At 40.5% G+C, this 17803-nt stretch overlaps 3 protein-coding genes across 3 annotated transcripts; 2 read left to right on the forward strand and 1 right to left on the reverse strand.

Annotated features, from left to right (window-relative positions):
- The first annotated feature begins 79 nt into the window (after positions 1-79).
- On the forward strand, positions 80-7909 carry nuf2 (UF2 component of NDC80 kinetochore complex). The gene is made up of 10 exons (XM_042335340.1): positions 80-100; positions 2000-2135; positions 3275-3349; positions 3548-3624; positions 4423-4484; positions 5029-5126; positions 5543-5616; positions 5802-5898; positions 7008-7070; positions 7779-7909. The coding sequence occupies exons 2-10, from the start codon at positions 2004-2006 to the stop codon at positions 7881-7883; spliced, it is 783 nt and encodes a 260-aa protein (XP_042191274.1). The 5' UTR covers positions 80-100; positions 2000-2003; the 3' UTR covers positions 7884-7909.
- LOC121849201 lies at positions 7892-11813 on the forward strand. The gene is made up of 5 exons (XM_042335341.1): positions 7892-7915; positions 8212-8355; positions 8880-9055; positions 10168-10303; positions 11330-11813. Exons 2-5 carry the CDS (start codon positions 8344-8346, stop codon positions 11459-11461), a joined length of 456 nt encoding a protein of 151 aa, XP_042191275.1. The 5' UTR covers positions 7892-7915; positions 8212-8343; the 3' UTR covers positions 11462-11813.
- A 2121-nt stretch (positions 11814-13934) lies between these two features.
- Positions 13935-17451, reverse strand: LOC103180044 (regulator of G-protein signaling 5). The gene is made up of 5 exons (XM_007895661.1): positions 17344-17451; positions 16347-16436; positions 16149-16210; positions 15108-15274; positions 13935-14591 (listed from the first exon to the last, which is right to left on the reverse strand). The coding sequence occupies exons 1-5, from the start codon at positions 17385-17387 to the stop codon at positions 14376-14378; spliced, it is 579 nt and encodes a 192-aa protein (XP_007893852.1). The 5' UTR covers positions 17388-17451; the 3' UTR covers positions 13935-14375.
- Positions 17452-17803: the final 352 nt, after the last annotated feature.

Raw genomic sequence — 17803 nt, forward strand, 5'->3', positions numbered from 1 at the left:
GGAGTCTAGTCAAAAACACGGAGTCATGATCCGCAGGCCTGGAGCCCCGACACGAAGCGATTATTCAGCGCGCGGGGGGGGGGGGCGGCGCGGCTTTATTGTGAGTATGTGTGTATAAGGGGAGGTGGGGGATGGGGATTTACTGTGCGTGTGTGTGTGTGTAAAAAAATAGTTTTATGTTCGCGGCCGAGCGATTGGGCTCCAGAGCAATCCCCAGCCTCGCTCCGCTCCGGGTGTTCACTCGTTTCCTCTGTGCGCTGTGTGGTCTGTCGCTGGTGGAGGGAGGGAAGGGGGAAAAAAATCCCCCAAGAACTCCGCCCGCCCGCCCGCGCCTCTTAAGCAACAAAAAAAATTGCATAATGTGTGGTTTTTTTAAAAAAAAACTGCGCGTGCGCGCCCGCCCGCCCCTGTTTACGGTACGTGTGACGTCAACGCGCCGCGGCGCCAGTTTGAATTTTTGAATGCAACGGCGGCGGTAACGGTAGGTGAGCGCGCGCGCGCTTTTAACCGTTCCCTGTACCCCCCCCACCAACCACCCCGCGGTTTGGCAACAGAAACGTCTCCCTCAACACCGACACACCGACAGACCCTCTCTTGTTCGTGGCGAATGGTTGCGCAGCTTCCCCCCACCCGCCCCCTCGCCTCTCCAGGCTCGGTCTGTTACCGCTAGGCCCGGCCGCCGCCGCTTGTCAGGGCAGTCTGTATGTCATCTGCCGTGGAGAGTCAGTGTGTATTTTTTTTGGGTGGGGGGGAGGGGGAGAGGAGAAGGAGTTGGGAAAGGACAGTTGAGCCATTGTGTCGCACATGATTGCAGTAAACCTTACATCAGTTGGGACCATAACAACAACGACAACAACAAAAATGACATGACTGCGGCGCCTTTCACGTCGGGTGGACGTCCCAAGGCGCTGGACGGTCAGTGTTACGGGGGGCTGGGAGTCGGGGAGGGCGGGGGGAGGGGGGTGAAGCAGGGTGATGGAAGGCACAGTCGAAGAGGAGGGTCTTGCGCCGGGTCTTGAAGGCGGCGAGGGATGAGCCGAGGCCGAGGGACCGCGGGATGGAGTCCCGCAGAAGGCCCCGCCCGCCAATGCTGGGGGGACGTGAAGAGAGAGAGCCCGCTGAGCGGAGGGAGCGAGCGGGGTGGTAGGGGTTTAGGAGATCGCGGAGATAGGGGGGGGATCAAGACCGTGGAGGGGCTTTGAAGGTGAGGATCAGCATCTTGAACTGTATCCTCTGTGTGATGGGAAGCCAGTGGGAGTCGGGCGAGGGTGGGGGTGATAGGGTCGCGGAGCCGGTGCGGGAGAGGACACGGGCTGCAGAGTTCTGGATGACCTGCGGCCTGTGGGAGGGAGGCGTCGGAGAGGCCGACAAGCAGTGAGTTTGCGTGGCCGACTGGATGTTATGAATGCGTGTATAACTGTTTTGGCGACCTGCGGGTTATTTGAATGTTTTTATTACTTGACAATGAATTCTACGATCCAATGTGAGGTGCAACCTGCTGCATCAAATTCAGAAGCGGGTGTTCCAACCTGTTAGTCAGCAACAATATATGAGTTCTCTGTAGGCCTGTATCGAAACATTTTTTTTAAAATACGTGGAGTGCTGTAGCTCAGTGGTTGGAGCATGCACCTCACAAGCGAGAGGATCTGGGTTTGATTCCCGGCATGGCGAAACGTTGGACAAGTTTCCTTAACCCACATGCCTCTCTTTACCCAACAGTCAGTAGGAACCCAGTTGTTAGTTGTTAGTCAGTTGGCAGGTCGCTTTTCCGGGTGTAATAATACCTTCAAAATAAATAAAAATAATTTGGTCACTCAATCCACGGCTGTTTGTGGGACACTGCTGTGCACAATTGCTGTTGCCCACAACATATAATCAATTTACTTAATGGTATGTTCTGTGAAACGCTTTGAGACATCTCGAAGACGTAATAAGGCGATGTTTCAAATGCAGTTATTATTATTATGAACTCTAAAGCAAATTTGTGTTTCCTTCTTAGCTCAATGGAGATGGAGAACAGATTAACATTTCCTAATTACAAAGTTGATAGCATTGTGGAGTTTTTTCGCTCCAGTGTTCTGACTGGCTCTGAAGTTAACAGCCTCACCAAAAATGACCTTGTGCCAATTGCAAAGGTATGTAATGCTTATAACCGAATTTGTCTTTGTTTTTAAAAGAAGATCTCTTCTGTCGATCAATTTACCACCAGGTGAATGAATGCGTAGGTTTAAATGCTCTTAGCATCTAGCTGTGAGGGGTCTGTAGGATGGCTCACAGAGAACGGGTAGGAAATGTTTTACTTACTTTCCTGTTCGCTTCTCGGCCTTTTGGCTATGATCAAACATAGTATCTGTTCTCGTCAGTTACTATTTGGGCTCTGCACCTGCCAGAGCTCTCTAAGGTTTGGATGTGTTGCGCAACCATGATCTGAGCCTTTCCCATGATTCATTTGTGGTATGCAGGGCTATTGCCAGGAAAGCGAATGCCTTCGGCCCTCTGTTGGTTTGGATCAGTATGGCAGTGTTGCATTTGATTTGATCTCTCAAAGAGCAACAGAAACTGAAATGCAGATCTACTTTAAGCCTTTAGACTGGGCTTTCCCAGGCGTAAGAGGCGATCTGATCACTTGTTCAGGAGCTCGTGAGGAAAGGAATTAAATCCGCATTGCTGTTTAGCGATTTGGGACCTAGATTAGTGGGGAAAGTCAACCTTCATTCCAGTTTGACGAACACTACTGGGTCTAATTTATCTTAGTGAGGCGGGTATGTGGGCTCTCACCTCACTCATCCAAAAAAATTCTGCTTTCCGATGAGATTGCCCCTGAATGGAAGTTGGAAAGAAATTGCATGAATCCTGCTAAAATAATTGTGTGATTTAATGATTAAAAAAAAACATTTTTCACAGAATAAATTGGTGTTTTTTTCTTGCCAAATAGAATGTGATGTAGATCAGGCAGTATAATCTTGATTTTTTTCCCCAATCAACAACAACAACAACAACAAGATTCCATTTATAGAGCGCCTTTCACGTCAGGAGGACGTCCCAAGGCGCTGCACAGTTGGGTCATGACCCGAGCAGGGGGGAAATGGTCAGGGTGAGGGGAGGGAAGGGAGGGAGAGAGGAGGGGGGAAATGGTCAGGGTGAGGGGAGGGAAGGGAGGGAGCGAGGAGGAGGAAGAGAGTCGAGAGGGGAGCTGAAGGCACGGTCAAATCGTATGAAAATGCACGAGATTTGTCTTATCTGTAATATTAACCAGATTTATTTCATTTAACAGGCGGAAGTCGTCCAACGATTGTACTTGAGAAGTCTGCAGGCTGTGTTTGATGCCCGAGTTGAGTCTTTCTACATGGTGAGAAATGTAGGGATATTAAGAGTAATGAGAAACATAGAAACTTCTACTCCAAGCTCATAATTATGTAATTGAATATGTAACTTAAACTGAGTTGATTAATACAAAATCAAATTCTTGGCTTTGAATGTTAAATTTCATGAGAATTGTTTTGTATGCTGATATATATTTAATTTGTAGTTTGTTTAATCTTTGTAGTTGCCTGGAGATGAAAATATGCCATATCTGCAATTATCTGAGGGATTTGCCCCAATTATGAATCTATATGTTTCCATGTAAGTATTCAACAGAATAGTAGAATACTACTTTGAATGTAAGGCAATCAAAGATTTAATTTTGATTTGCATACATAATGTCAAACCTTTAGCAATTTATTGGCATGTGAAATACTCCAATTAATAATACTGTAATCATATTTGGTTAATACATTTTTCTGATTTTTTTTCTCATCAACTAATGCTTTTTCAAAGGGTGCTCAATACACTTAATACCAGTTTTTAAATAAAATTGTCTTTATTGAATCGGTGTTTGGATTGAATTATTTTGCTAGGCTACCCAGCTCAGTTTTAGTGCAGAATAATTGGAATGGCTGTCTCGTGTTACCTGGCTTTGCACAAATAACTGATTCCTTTTTGTAAAAGCAAACATTGGATTTGGTCTAATTCACTGTGAAATCCTTTTTTTTAAGTTTCCTGTGCTTTATACAATCTCTATGTTTATATTAAAAAGTAGAGAAAATAGACTGATGCCCTCAAAACTGCGAATCCCTAATTTTCAAATCTGGAGTTGACACTAATCAGGAAAGTGTGAATGGACTGATGCTTGTTTCTGATCCTGACTCCAAACTGAACAATATTTCAAGAGCACAAACAGACGCAATTCCTGAAAAGCAGTTTTATTTTCTGACTTTCTATATTGATAGTTGTAATCTTAAATAGGGACAAAATATGAGTGTGATTTTTTTTCTTTTGCACTTAATGTCATAAATTGAAGTAATTCAGTTTGTGTTTTTTTGTCATTTTATTCAATAAGGTGTCTCTAGTGTTCAGGCTTTTTTCCTTCTATCCTTTCAGGCAACGATTTATGCCAATGTGCCAACTTCCGAATTTTGAGATGAGTGATCTCATGAATCCTAGTAAGTGCACAAAAATTATTGAGAGATTTGCCTCGATCGTGAAAAAAATTGAGGGACTTGGGATGAAATGGGAGAATTGTACATCAGAATAATGTAAGTGATGTATAAAGATGCATATGACATTGAAGTAAAATGTGAAATGCTTTATAGTTTGACTGAAGTTAGAAAGGAAAACTTGCATTTTTTTATTATTATTGCATTGCCTAATAATAATCCCTCCAAAAAACAAAACAATAATAAATTGGTCATTTTCAATCCAATACTGTTTGTGGGACACTGCTGTGCACAATTGGCTGCCGCATTTTGCCCACAAATATACGGTCAATTCACTTTACAGCATATTCTGTGAAGCGCTTTGAGACATCTAGAAGATGTGAAAAGCGCTATATCAAATGCAAGGATTATTATATTGCATTGCAAGAAATCCAGAATAAAATTTGAAAATTAAGTGTTATGTTGGTAAACATTAATTATCAACGTACTGTGTTCTAATTTAGCAAGATTTTTTTATTCACCGGTCTATTTTGTCTTCTTTTTTAAAAAGAAACAAAACGGACTATCCATATCTTGAGTGGCATCATGAACTTTCTTAAGTTCAGAAAACGTGTCCTGGAGAATTACCTGGAGCAGCAGAATGGTTTTGTGAGTTCTAATTGTTAAGATATTCTAATTGTGTGTCCATAGTAAAGAACACAAAGTAATTTCCTTTAATTATTATCTATAATGGTTAATCTGTAATCTATTAGTACTAATAAAAGGTAAGGGATAATAATCAAGTGAGCTGTAAGAAGATGATCCCACTCACCCAGTGAGGGGTGTTCTACCTTTTAGTAGCTATTGAATTTTTTTCAATAATCAAAAGGAATGCTTAAAAAAGCCACAAATTCTATCTGTGTATGTGATGCACTTTGTAGCATTATTTTGAATCCTCAGGCAGTACAAAAGAACACCATGGACTTGCCTACTGCATTTGCTGAATAATGTATCCATAGAGTAAGAAATAGAGTAAGAAAGAGTAAAAATGGTGGGGCAAGTCATTGAAAACATTGTGTTCACAGAAAGTTAATGCGGAAATGATGCAGCATATGCTTTCAACGAATGAAGACATGAAGCGTAAAATTGAAAAACTCACGTAAGTAGATTTCATTATATTTGAAATTGTTAAAGGCAAAATGCTAAAGCCAATGGCATCATTAAACCAAATGTTTTAAAGTGGAGCCACAGTAGGATTATCCATAGTCAACACAGGGAAGTGTAACTTCCAGCAGGGTATTCTGAATATGTTGGGTTCATCTGTTGAAAATAATTTTTTGCCAGGACCATACCAGATGATCAACGGGCAGAAATTCAGGAGCTGTCTGCATGCATTACTGAATTGCACCAGACTTTAAACCATGATTATTGTAACGAACAAGTAAGTTTGAACATTCTCAATCTGTAATGTTTCTTGCCTTCATTGTTCAGTAAGATGTATATTTTTTATGTATTTCATTACCCTCCAATCGGGTTTCCACGCTGCATAGAAACAGATTTTGTCCATCTGCAACCAGGACTCTCTCTGCCTCTTCGTCCTCCTTGACGTCTCTACTGCCTTCAATACGGTTGATCATTCTATCCTCCAATGCCTCTCCTTTCACCTCAACCTTCATGGTTCTGTCTTTGAATGGTTCAGATCCTACCTCTCACACTGTCTCCACTGCATCTCCACAAACAATTTCTCCTCTAGCCCCCGCACCATCTCATGCGGCTTTCCTCAACTATCCTTTCTACCGCACACTCATGCCACGATCAGCTCTACCTTCTCCTGCCTCCGCAACATTGCCCAGCTCTGCCACTTTCTCACACCGCAGGCCGCTGAAACCCTCATACACGCATTCAGAAGATTCAAGCTTGACTATGCAAACTTCCTGCTTGTTGACCTCTCCAACTCCCCTCCATAGGCTGCAGATCATCCAGAACTCTGCAGCACATGTCCTCTCCCGCATCAGGCTCCGTGACCCTATCACCCCCATCCTGGCTTGACTCCACTGGCGTCCCGTCACACAGGATACAGTTCAAGATCCTGGTCCTCACCTTCAAATCCCTCCATGGCCTTGCTCCCACCTACCTCTGAGCCTCCTAACCCCCTATCAACCTGTCCACTCCCTCCGCTCAGTGGGTCCCCCGCCTCGCTCGCTTCACCATTGGCGAGTGGACCTTCAGCCATTCTTCCCCCACCCACCTATGTGGAACTCCATCCCAAAGTCCCTCCACCTTGCCCCCTCCCTTGCCTCCTTCAAGACCTGTCTCAAGACTTACCTCTTTTTCATGCCTTCGATCACCCTCCTTAACCTCCTGACCTCCACACTCCCCAATCCCAACCCATAGCTCGGGTCCAAAACACTGATTGTCCAGTGCCTTGGGAAGTCCTCCTGATGTGAAAGGCGCTATACAAATGTAATTTTGTTGTTGTATTTTCCCCCCATATTACACTGTTATGTGCATTGAACTCACAGGAAAATATGTTTTTCTTTTTATTTGCAGAACTCTGTTCAAGAAGCCACTGCACAACTAAAGGCTGAAATTGCAGAAAGCAACAAGAAATTAGTAAGTACAAATCTCTACATGTAAAGTTTCACAGATCTTGCATTTGTAAGTGGAAATAAATTAGTTGTTAGTCTATATACCTGGAGTAAACTTTTTGAAATATTTTCTCCAGTTGCACAGTTGGTAGCACTCTTGCTTCTGAGTTGGAAGAACTCTCCCCGTCTGAAGACTTTCCTGTTCAACCGTGCTTACGGCCACCTCCTCCCGGATTGGGAGTCAGGCTCCACCACTGTTAAGCGCTCTGAGACGCTGCCCTGCATGGAGGGTGCTATATGAGTGCAAATTGTTGTTGTCGGAAAGTTAAGGGTTCAGTCAGGGCTTTGAACTAGACCAGAGTTCTAGAACAGTGCTGGTAGAGTGCTGTTTTCCTTCAGATGAGATGTAAAACCAAAGTCCCACCAGCATATTTGGTGAATGTTGATCCCATTGCACTTTCCATGAAGATCCCATGATTATCAAAAGAGTATATCTCCTGGTGACGATGCCCCTAATTAAAATTGGTCACTTCATGGCTGTTTGTGGGTCATTGTTGTGTGCAAATTCGCTGCCATGGTTGCCTACAAATAGTCACTACACTTTACAGTAATACCCTGTGAAGCACTTTGAGGTGTTTTGATGATACTGTGATAAGGTTCTATATCAAATGTACAGATTAATATTTTTCTTTCAAGTAATGTTCTAATCCCATTTTACTCTTGAATAATGCAGAGCCAGTTAAAAGTTGACTTGACTTCTGCAAAAGGATCAAAGGCAAAGCTCAAAATGCAGATTGTGGAATGTCCAGAACAATTGAAGAAAGAATGGAAAAAATGAGAGAATTAGCCCAAAAGAAGAAAGAAACCATTGTAAGTAATTTGTTCCCTTTTCCCTCCACCTTTACCTGACAGTGCAAGCGTTTGCTATGTTACTAGCCCTGTGATATCTCGCCCAAACCAGCATTCTTTGTGTATGAACTTAGACATTGAGTAGCATTCTAGTGCACTAATAATCATAATTATGCTCCGGTGTAGCACCAATGTTTTTGGGAGCTTATAGTCTATGTTTGAAGTGTTCACTGTGTAATGTTGCTATTAGTTTAACTTTTCTATAATAAATTGAAAACTGCGTATTTATTCGTTTTGCTTTTTATATTTTTTCATAGAGAGAGAAAAATGAGAGAATAATTGACCTCCAAGACAAATCTGCAAATTTTACCAATTTTCAAAAAAAAGAACTGGAAACTTACTGCAATATTCTGCAAGAAGCCCAAGCTGGCTCAGACAAGATAAACAGCATGAACACTGAGGTTTGTGAATTCCAATCACTTGATCAGCAGAGAATATTTTGTTACTTCAGTTTAATAATTTGGAATTGTAGCTTTCAAGACTTGTGTTCTTTTGTTCCTCCTCTTAATCAGTAATGATAAAGCTTGCTGTTAAATGTTAAACTCAATGTTAAATAAAAGCTATAGATATTCTTGCCATGATGCATTCCTTAACTTGTTTGATATCGCAGTCAACATTCTTGTGTATGAAATGTGTTTAAAAGTGAGAGGTTTCCCCCAGATAGAAAGCCATCTATTGGCCAATACCATCATAAATGCTATCCTTTTATTGTATAGGATAAAGCAACCCATTGATAATAATAATCCTTGCATTATTCATGTATTAATTTTTTATATAAAAATACTATTCTGAAGTTAAGTGTTCTACTTTTTATAATTTTACAACCGCAATATAGGTTCAACCAAAGAGCTAGTAAGTCTTGCATGCATTTCTGCCTTGCAATAGGTGGTACCGATTCACTTTTTTTTCCCTCTGACCGCCGCAGATTTGGAAAGCAGATAATGAACGAGAAAGCAAAAACATGGAATTAACAAACATGCAGACAGAGCAGGTCCAGCTGAAAAGAATTCTTGCCTCAAAGATTGAAAAACGGGATAAGTACCAGATGCAGCGGCAGAAGAAACAGGAGGCTCAGGACTACCATCTTGAAATCAGAGCCACGTAGGAAATGACTTTCAGCTTTCGTTTTTTAAGCTAAAAGACATTGGGCAGCCCCTCTACACAATAGCCACCCCAAGTTCATAAACATTTTTCCGAACAAAGATTACGTAAAAGATATCAAATTGGTGTAAATTATTACTCTTCATAATCTTTTGTTGTTACGTTTTTAATACTTATAATAATCCTTGCATTTGATATAGCGCTTTTCACGTCGGGAGGACGTCCCAAAGCGCTTCACAGAACACACTAAAGTGAATTGACTGTATATTTGTGGGCGAACGCGGCAGCCAATTGCGCACAGCAATGTCCCACAAACAGTCGTAGATTGAAAATGACCAATTTATTATTTTTTTTTGGTTTTTTGGAGGGATTATTATTAGGCTCTGTGGAGTAAGGAAACTTGCCCAAGGTTTCGCCCTCTGCCTGGAATTGAACTCACGTCTCCCGCTTGCAAAGTGAGTGCTCTAACCACTGAGCTACAGGACTCCACAACTTTTGCACAAATATGGAATGATATCTGCATAAATAATTTGCTTGCCGCTAGTTGGGTGGAAAAATCGTCTCATCTGAATCTCCACTTCATCAGTAGTTTCAATTTTTTTATGATTTCATTATAGAATTCCGCTGCAATAGAAGATGACTGTTTTCAAGGCTATTATTTTAAGAATTATTTTAATGGCTTAACAGTCAATCTTTTAAACTGAATTCAAATGAACATGCTTCTCATTTTCAGCATTTTGCCCCTTCAATACGAGTGACTATTATTCCTGAATAGACTGTGCTTTGAATCCTTTGAAATTCTCTTTCTCCCTTGGCAGCCTGTCTCCTGTTGGTACCATGTGGATCTTAGCATCCCTCTTTAAAAAGGTCATTCACAACCCTTTTCCAGGGTAATTGAATGCATTGGTTGTTCACTCATTAAAACCCTGTGCTGCTCACTGAATGACGGCTATGTTTATGGGCCTTTTGTGTTTGATAGAAACTATTACCTAATGGTTTTATGCCCATTGTGACTTTGGATTTGAATGCCCATTTGAATTTGGTTATTCATTTTTGTTTGAAATGCATCAGCACAATTTAAAAAAAAACTATTTGTTCCCTACCTTCTACAGTGATTGTGATCAGTTGAAGATTCGAAGACTGGAAGTGATTGAACAGATTGCTCAGATACACAAAGAGTGTCAGCAGATTGAGGCACAAAGCCAAGAATTGGAGAAGCGCTGTGAGAAGGATGTCTTTGAATTGCAGGTATGTAAAAGCAGTGTAAAGAGTTTAATCTAGTCAGGTTTGGCTGTAAGGGCACAGCTTTAAATTGGTACTATTAATCTTGGAGGCTTATGCTTCAAAGGTGGGTTGCCAATTTGGTACTGTTGGGTCACTTGCTTACCTTAATTACAGAGAATAGCTTCAGTGTTACATCGTACACACTAGTCTTTCTGCAGTAGTGCTACGTATAGGTAAACTCCTAATCCTAGAATTCACTTATTTGTAATAATAATCCTTGCATTTTCACCTTCAAGACGTCTCAAAGTGCTTCACAGAATATACTGTAAAGTGAATTAACTATTTTTGTGGGTGAAGTGTACACAGCAGTGTGCTAGTAAGCCACACACACAGTACTTTGGCCCATTGAGCATATTCTGACATTGTTTTAGATCATCACTTTTTTTTCTCCATTACTTAAATCGCTTATAATAATAATAATCCTTGCATTTGATAGCTATATATATATATTCACGTCGGGAGGACGTCCCAAAGCGCTTCACAGAACACACTGTAAAGTGAATTGACTATATTTGTGGGCGAACGCGGCAGCCAATTGCGCACAGCAATGTCCCACAGTCGTAGATTGAAAATGACCAATTTATTATTGTTTTTGTTTTTGGAGGGATTATTATTAGGCTCTGTGTGGAGTAAGGAAACTTGCCCAAGGTTTCACCCTGCCTGGAATTAAACTCGCTTACAAAGCGTGCCTTCAGCTCCCCTTTCGACTCTCTACCCCCTCCTCGCTCCTTCCCTTCCCTCACCCTGACCATTTCCCCCCTGCTCGGGTCCTGACCCAACTGTACAGCGCCTTGGGACGTCCTCCCGACGTGAAAGGCGCTCTATAAATGGAATCTTGTTGTTGAGTGCTCTAACCACTGAGCTACAGGACTCCACTCTACTTATTTCCCATGTATCTAAACATCTGTAAAACATCCCAATTGACTGCATCTAAAGCCATCTGTACTTGTATCTAGTTTTGAGCTTAGTTCATGGTTTATCTGCTTGCAGAATCTATGTTCAAACTTGTTGATTCTGATGGAAAACTATCATGAAGGTTTGGCTAATGTGACACACAAGGCCCTCCAAGGGAGAAGAGAGAAAATGGTCAAATTGGAGAGGGCGATGAATGAAAGGACTTAAAAGTCTGCACTCTTTCCACAACTTTATTTTCTTGTTTCTTAGTCTCTTTACCTTAGACTCTTGTTCCTCTACTTTACCTTTAAGTTACTTTACAATGTAACTTGAGTTGTTGTAGTTTCATGTTGTTTCAAGAGTTTGTCACCGTTTAAATGTATATATTCAGTATGTTTATAAATACAATCTGTGTCTGCTCAAATTGTTTCCTAAAGCAACAGATGGTAGTAGAAACTTTAAACATAACTTTAAATAATATTAGTAATGTGTTTATCTAAGCAAATGTATGCTTGTGATCCTTTTTGATGTATAACTTCATAATAAAATGTATAGAAATTAAAGTTTTGTTTCTTATGAATTGTGTACTACAACTTTTCATTTATGTAGCACCCTTCACACCGGATAGAATCTCAGTTAGGTCATGTCTGTCTTCATGTATAGCTTAAAACTATTTCTCCGAACCAAACTACAGTAGTTATTTACACACAGACTTGAAGCAAAATTTGAGTTTTTATATAAAACCTATAAACAATGTAGATCAGTAGAGGGCACCAATGCTCTGTTCACTTAGTGTAGCAATGCACAACCATTTGTGTGGTGAGAACAAGTACTTTCGGAATTACTTTGTGTTCATAGAAACAAAATGCAATATGACTTGGAACATTTTTGATAATGCTTATTAATATAAAAATGCAGCTGGTTAATCTTCTGCTGGTCCATTTAACTGCTCTGCTTCTTAAGCCTTGCCAGTGAACTAAACTGGCTGGTCCACCTTCAACTGGCCAAGAGTACCAGACTTCACTCAATCAGAATACTAAGATTGCCAAAGGATTGACTTTATTCTGATCTCTTATTGTCAGGCTTGTCACCTTTGAGTCAATGCAGCTCCAAAGAGCCCCTGCTTATCTCCTCAGTTTTCTCCAGAAAAACGGATATTGTTTGTTGTTCCAATGGATTTTAAATTCGGGAAACCCATCCTTTCAAAAATGTGATCGCTTTCTCAGAGGAAGACATTCACGTACAGTATCCAAAGCTGAATTTTATTAATCAGGAACTTATTGTTCAGAGACTGGTAAGCAGGGGCTCCCAGTGCCTTAAGACATCCTTCTGATGTGAAGGGTGCTCTATAAATACTTGTTGTAGTTGTTGAGCTGGCTCCAAGATGACGTGCTTGGCAATAGAATATCAAAATTGAGTTCACCCTCTAGCTGTCTTGGTAGTCAAGTACTTTTGTGGTGGGTCCACGATATGTTAAGACAATATTGATAAACCAGAGGCTTGGTCCTTCAGCAGTACGTGAAGCATAGGGATGGGGAAGGAAAGGGCAAGGCGGAGGGATAGAGGAAAAGTGTTCCAGAGCTTTGGGGCTTAGTGGCTGAAAGTGCAGCCACCGATGGTGGAACGGAGGGCACGAGGACATGCAGGAGGACAGAACCAGTCGAGCAGAGGTAGAGTGTTGGGGGGGGAGGAAAGGTCGAAGAGGTAGGGAGGTGCCAGGACATGAAGGGATTTGAAAATAAGTGAGGATCTTGAAGTCGATCTGTTCAGTGATAGGGAGACAGTGAAGCCTGGCAAGAACTGGTGTGATCGGGATACGGAGTTTAGTGTGGGTGAGCATGCGGGCGGCAGAGTTTTGGATCAGCTGGATCTTGTGTATGGTGGAGTTGGGGAGACCGGCGGAGACTGGACAACAACAACAACAAGATTACATTTGTATAGCGCCTTTCACGTCAGGACAAGTGACACCAAAGAGATTATATATGAAGGAATTTCAGTCCCCAAAATTATAAAGCGCTCTGCTGTGCATTTAATCAACAAGCACATCAAGAAGTAATACAAGGTGTCCTGTACTACACATTTATTTGACTTTCTGTGTTTTCATATAATAAATAATCCCAATAAATGGAAAGTAGAATTTTAAGTGCAAAAAAAACATTGAACAGTACAGTAGACAGAATATCTTGCATTGTATCACAGCAAAACAAACTCATAATTGTAAGTGTTTTTTTTAGACGCTGGACTGCAGCAGAAGCAGCATTCAGCTGAAAGGATCATGGATTTGTACAAGTACAAATGGTAAAGGAGTATTTTCATGATAATAGCTGTGGAGAAAACACTCCAAGGAATATTCAGCTCAAACAATTGTAGCTGTCAAGGGTTCATTTAACCACTTGACAAGCTTGTATTGTCTTGAACTGCTTTAATTGTAATTATATTTACTGGTTTTTGTGTTTGCTTTTAAAATTCAGGTTTTTTTAATGTTTATATTAAATGACATGAAGTTGATGTTGAAGTTGAAGTTCCTTCTTGTGGTGTAACATGCCTAAAAATGTATAGATTCTACACCAAGAAGCCATTGTGACCCTGAGTTGTCCATATAACTCTAGGGGCAAGGTGTTTTAAAGTGAAAGCAGTTTATATTCTTAATATGTGTGTGTATGGGGAGGGGGTGGGGGGGAGAGGGAAGGAGGAGGAGAAATAAGGGCAGTCACAGTTTATTTTATAAAACACAATCACAACTTGTTTTTTCTACTGTAATATACAGACTCCTAGACTCCTTTTGCGTAAACTAGATCATGAAAATAATTTAAACAAATAATAGGACGCATTTTATTGAACAATTTGTATAGTTAACATATAACTTGTTCCAGCAATAATTACCCCGGCGTCGCAATGTAAATGTACACATTCCCTTTCTTCTCTTGCACGTTCTTCTGTATCTTCCTGTGTCAAATACTTTTGAAAATTTATTTGGCTGCAAACCGTGCCGGCTGATAGTCGCGTATGTATTCACAATCTCATGAATAATCTCTTTCAAAATGCTACTCTTTTTAAGTCTTCCTGCCATTCATTGTCCATTAGCTCGCAGCCGGGGCCCCTTCTGTTAAGATAGATACTCTGAGAGGTTCTGTCTTCAGCGTCACGTCTGGGAACGTCTGTCGGAGTTTGAATGCTGTTTAATTCTGCTTTCTGCCTGCTTGGTCAGGTTTAAGTACAGTTCTGATTTCAGGAACCTTGGGTAGGAATCCTTCTCCATGAGGTTGTAGATTTTACTCTGAGCCACATCATAGGTGCAGCTGTTGTGGTCCAGCAGCTTCTTTTTTGTGAAGTCTTTGGTTTCGAAATCAATGTTAATCTAAATGGAAGAGCAGGAAAATCAAGAATTGTCCTCTCATCTTAAAAATCACCTTTCATTAAAGACCCTTTAGTCTGACTAATTTGATTTTATCCAACATTTGAAATAGGACTGGGCCAGGGATTCTTCCCATTCTGTCCTAGTTAGATGAGCAGCGGAAGATTGTGAGACACTGTTATCGATAGCAATCTATGCTGTTTGAGCTGGTTAAACTCTAGCTCTACCCCAACGCATGCTTTGGCTCTTATTAATTTGCACTCATGCACTTGGGAATCAGAAATCATTCCATTGTAGATACAGAAGTGTCCATGAGTCGGAGTACATATGTGGAAATCTGTCTGGTTTGGACACTGAAATATGACAATCTGTATCTTCATGTATAAGACACATTAACAAATATTGAAATAGGCTGATATATTCAGTCTTAAACATAAACTGACTAATATTCCCACGCGCTTGTGATGCTACCCTAGGTGAGGGGCAGCATATAAATGCAAATTGTTGTTGTGGACTAACCTCTTTAGGGGCATCTGTTTCTATGAATTCAGAGTAGATCTTCTTGGCTTTGGAGGCACGTTTTACAGGCGACTTCGTTTTCTTGTAATCCTCGCAGGCCAGCCAGAAATCGAGATTCTCCTCACTGTACTCTGACCGCAGGAAAGCTCTGAAAGCAGCCAGGCCATCTACCAAAAGAAAAAGCAAACTCGACAAATAAAATGCTGCAAAGAAAAAAAATGAGCGGTTTCACAAAGGTTACATATAACCCTAATTTAAAATATCTGTTGCACGTTTTTCAATTTGTTATTAAATATTTAGTGAGATTTGAGTCAAATTTAGAACAGAGCTTTGATGTGAGATAGTAACTAAATGGAAGGGAGGGTCCTTCATGGGTGTCCCAAAATGTCAGTTCAATAATATTAAGCTACAACGCTAATTTTCCCCACTCTTGAATGTCTTGTTATATATAACATATACGTGTCTGAATATAACTAGGCCACTTGCCAAGAAGCACGAGATGAAAGCCACATGCTGTTTTTGATCTTGACCTGACTAGGAAAGGGATATTTGCGGAGTATTGAGAGTCCGAGCTCCCTCCTTTTTTCCTGCTGTTTGTTTCCCATAGTGATTCCTAACTGGAAATATGCCGGGAGATACTGACCATTCTACCCTCAAATTTCCTCTGGCCAGTTTTCTCCCCTCCTGTCCTGTCCTCTCTGCTCTCCTCAAGATGGTGGCTGAAGCTGGGTTACAGTTCCATAGCCTCCAGCTGTTTCTCTGGTACTAATAATTCTTCATGTTTGCGAGTGGAATGCCAGTTCAGCAGCCTATTTTACTATGTGTAGGGCAGTGGGGGTGGGGGGAAGAAATGACAAGTGAGGCAGATCCCATCATCACTGGTTAATGGTTATGGAAATAGTATTGCTAAATAATAATTATAATATTTGATATAATCACATTGGGAGGATGCCTCAAAGTGCTTCACAGGATTCATTCTAACACACAGTGACTATATATTGTATGTGCGAATGACATGCCAAAACACAGTATAGTACTTACATGGATGAGCAAGCATCTTGTCGAGAGATTCTCTCCATTTTCTCGCTTCATCTGAGGAAGGCCTGACAGAAAACACAAGAAAGTTTTCTTTACTCCACTGTGTTGAACAATCATACAATTACTTTATATACCCGATATCTAAAATGTAAAAATATTCTTTTATATTATTTTCAGGACAAAGTGTGGCAAAGTAACTACCTGGATTTGGGGTTTTCTGACTTTTTTATTCGAGTGAAGTCCCGCTTAGACTGCAGAAAGATTACCAAACGGGTCTTGATCCCTTTTGCCCTGAAAATAGAAAATATTAGGAGCAAAGTAAATTTCATTATTCCTATGACAACCGCATAGGAGTTGGCTGTGTCATTAAACATTCTTTAGTTGTGCATACAAAATTTAAGTTAAAAATTAAACTGTCTGGCTTTTCTAAAAAATCAATGTTTAAAAGGTTTCCTCGAGCAAAGTTTACTTTGATATTTTACAATATTTACTAACATTTTACAAATGAAGACATTCATAACTTCTTATCATAGAGCAGCTTTCTTTTATCTGGCTTGGTTGATTTTTGAAGCAATATATTGTCTTTATTTGTCTTTTTACCCTCTAAATGGAATTCACCCAACCAGGGTGATCTGTTTGCTACTAAATACAGCAACAATATGCACCTAGATATTCCGCAGCAACTGGGATATGTGGAGAATTCTACATTCACCCTTTTCATCAAAGAATATCCACAATTTTCAAGGGATTGATACTTGGCTATTTATTTAATTGAAAAAACCTTAGAAAATCGCAATCCTTTAGTTTTAGCTTAAAACTAGATTTAATAACTTTGATAGAAGGACCTTAGCTGACAGATCCACTTGCCTACATTTGAACTGTCGCAGTCTGCTTTGCAAATGTTTGACTAGTTTGAATGTCTGAATGGTGAATGTTTGACTAGCTACACTTTGTCTACAGTCGGTACATAATACACTGTGTTAAATATATATATTATGTAGAACCCAGATCTATAGCTAAGGTCCACTTTTATCTGTCCAATCATTTTCACCGCAAAAATAAATCTTATTTGCAAAATACTTGTTCTAAAGTTACTAATTATATTATCATTCTTGCTGAGAAAATGTTAGTTACCTCTACAATACAAAAATAAATTCTTAACGCAACCAGACTGAAATCTTAAATGCAAGTCGCATACCTTTCTAAGCAGTTGCTTGGCAGCGATGATAACCCTCGGCACATCTTTCTTTTTAAAATTGTGGGACTATTGGGTGTTGAATTTCTTCTGGACACTCGGTCTTACCGAGACTACATGTCTCAGCCAGGAACATTGCCTTATATACACCAGTTAGTTGGAGGGGAGCCAGTATGCAGACCAATCAGAGGGTTGCAGGAACTTGACAAGGTTACACTGCCAATAGCTCAGAAAACAATTGCGCAAGAACTTGAATGATGGTGTTTCTGTCTGCAGAGTTTCCTAGTCGTTTATATTGTGACCTATTCCTTGTGTGGGGGGGACCCTTCCAGCATATTTATATAAATGTACAGTTTAATCTGTAGCCTTTTCAAGAAGTGCACATATTTGCTGTTGCAAAAAGAGACAAATATTGAATCTTCTATTTTTTCTCTTATTGGGGTAGGGAATAGCACTTTTTATT

This window comes from Callorhinchus milii, unplaced genomic scaffold (assembly GCF_018977255.1).
Source record: "Callorhinchus milii isolate IMCB2004 unplaced genomic scaffold, IMCB_Cmil_1.0 Scaffold5, whole genome shotgun sequence".
Classification (NCBI taxonomy): Eukaryota; Metazoa; Chordata; class Chondrichthyes; order Chimaeriformes; family Callorhinchidae; genus Callorhinchus; species Callorhinchus milii.

Bases quoted from the DNA above. Each gene is read 5' to 3' on its own strand.
- nuf2 (XM_042335340.1), top strand. From the start codon at position 2,004: ATGGAGATGGAGAACAGATTAACATTTCCTAATTACAAAGTTGATAGC. The intron at 3,625-4,422 runs GTAAGTATTCAA...CTATCCTTTCAG, and splicing joins ATGAATCTATATGTTTCCAT to GCAACGATTTATGCCAATGT. The intron at 7,071-7,778 runs GTAAGTACAAAT...TGAATAATGCAG, and splicing joins CAGAAAGCAACAAGAAATTA to AGCCAGTTAAAAGTTGACTT.
- LOC103180044 (XM_007895661.1), bottom strand. From the start codon at position 17,387: ATGTGCCGAGGGTTATCATCGCTGCCAAGCAACTGCTTAGAAAG. The intron at 15,275-16,148 runs GTAAGTACTATA...TTCTTTTGGTAG, and splicing joins CAAGATGCTTGCTCATCCAT to ATGGCCTGGCTGCTTTCAGA. The intron at 14,592-15,107 runs GTTAGTCCACAA...TCTTCCATTTAG, and splicing joins AAACAGATGCCCCTAAAGAG to ATTAACATTGATTTCGAAAC.
- LOC121849201 (XM_042335341.1), top strand. The intron at 9,056-10,167 runs GTAGGAAATGAC...TACCTTCTACAG, and splicing joins CATCTTGAAATCAGAGCCAC to TGATTGTGATCAGTTGAAGA. The intron at 10,304-11,329 runs GTATGTAAAAGC...ATCTGCTTGCAG, and splicing joins AGGATGTCTTTGAATTGCAG to AATCTATGTTCAAACTTGTT.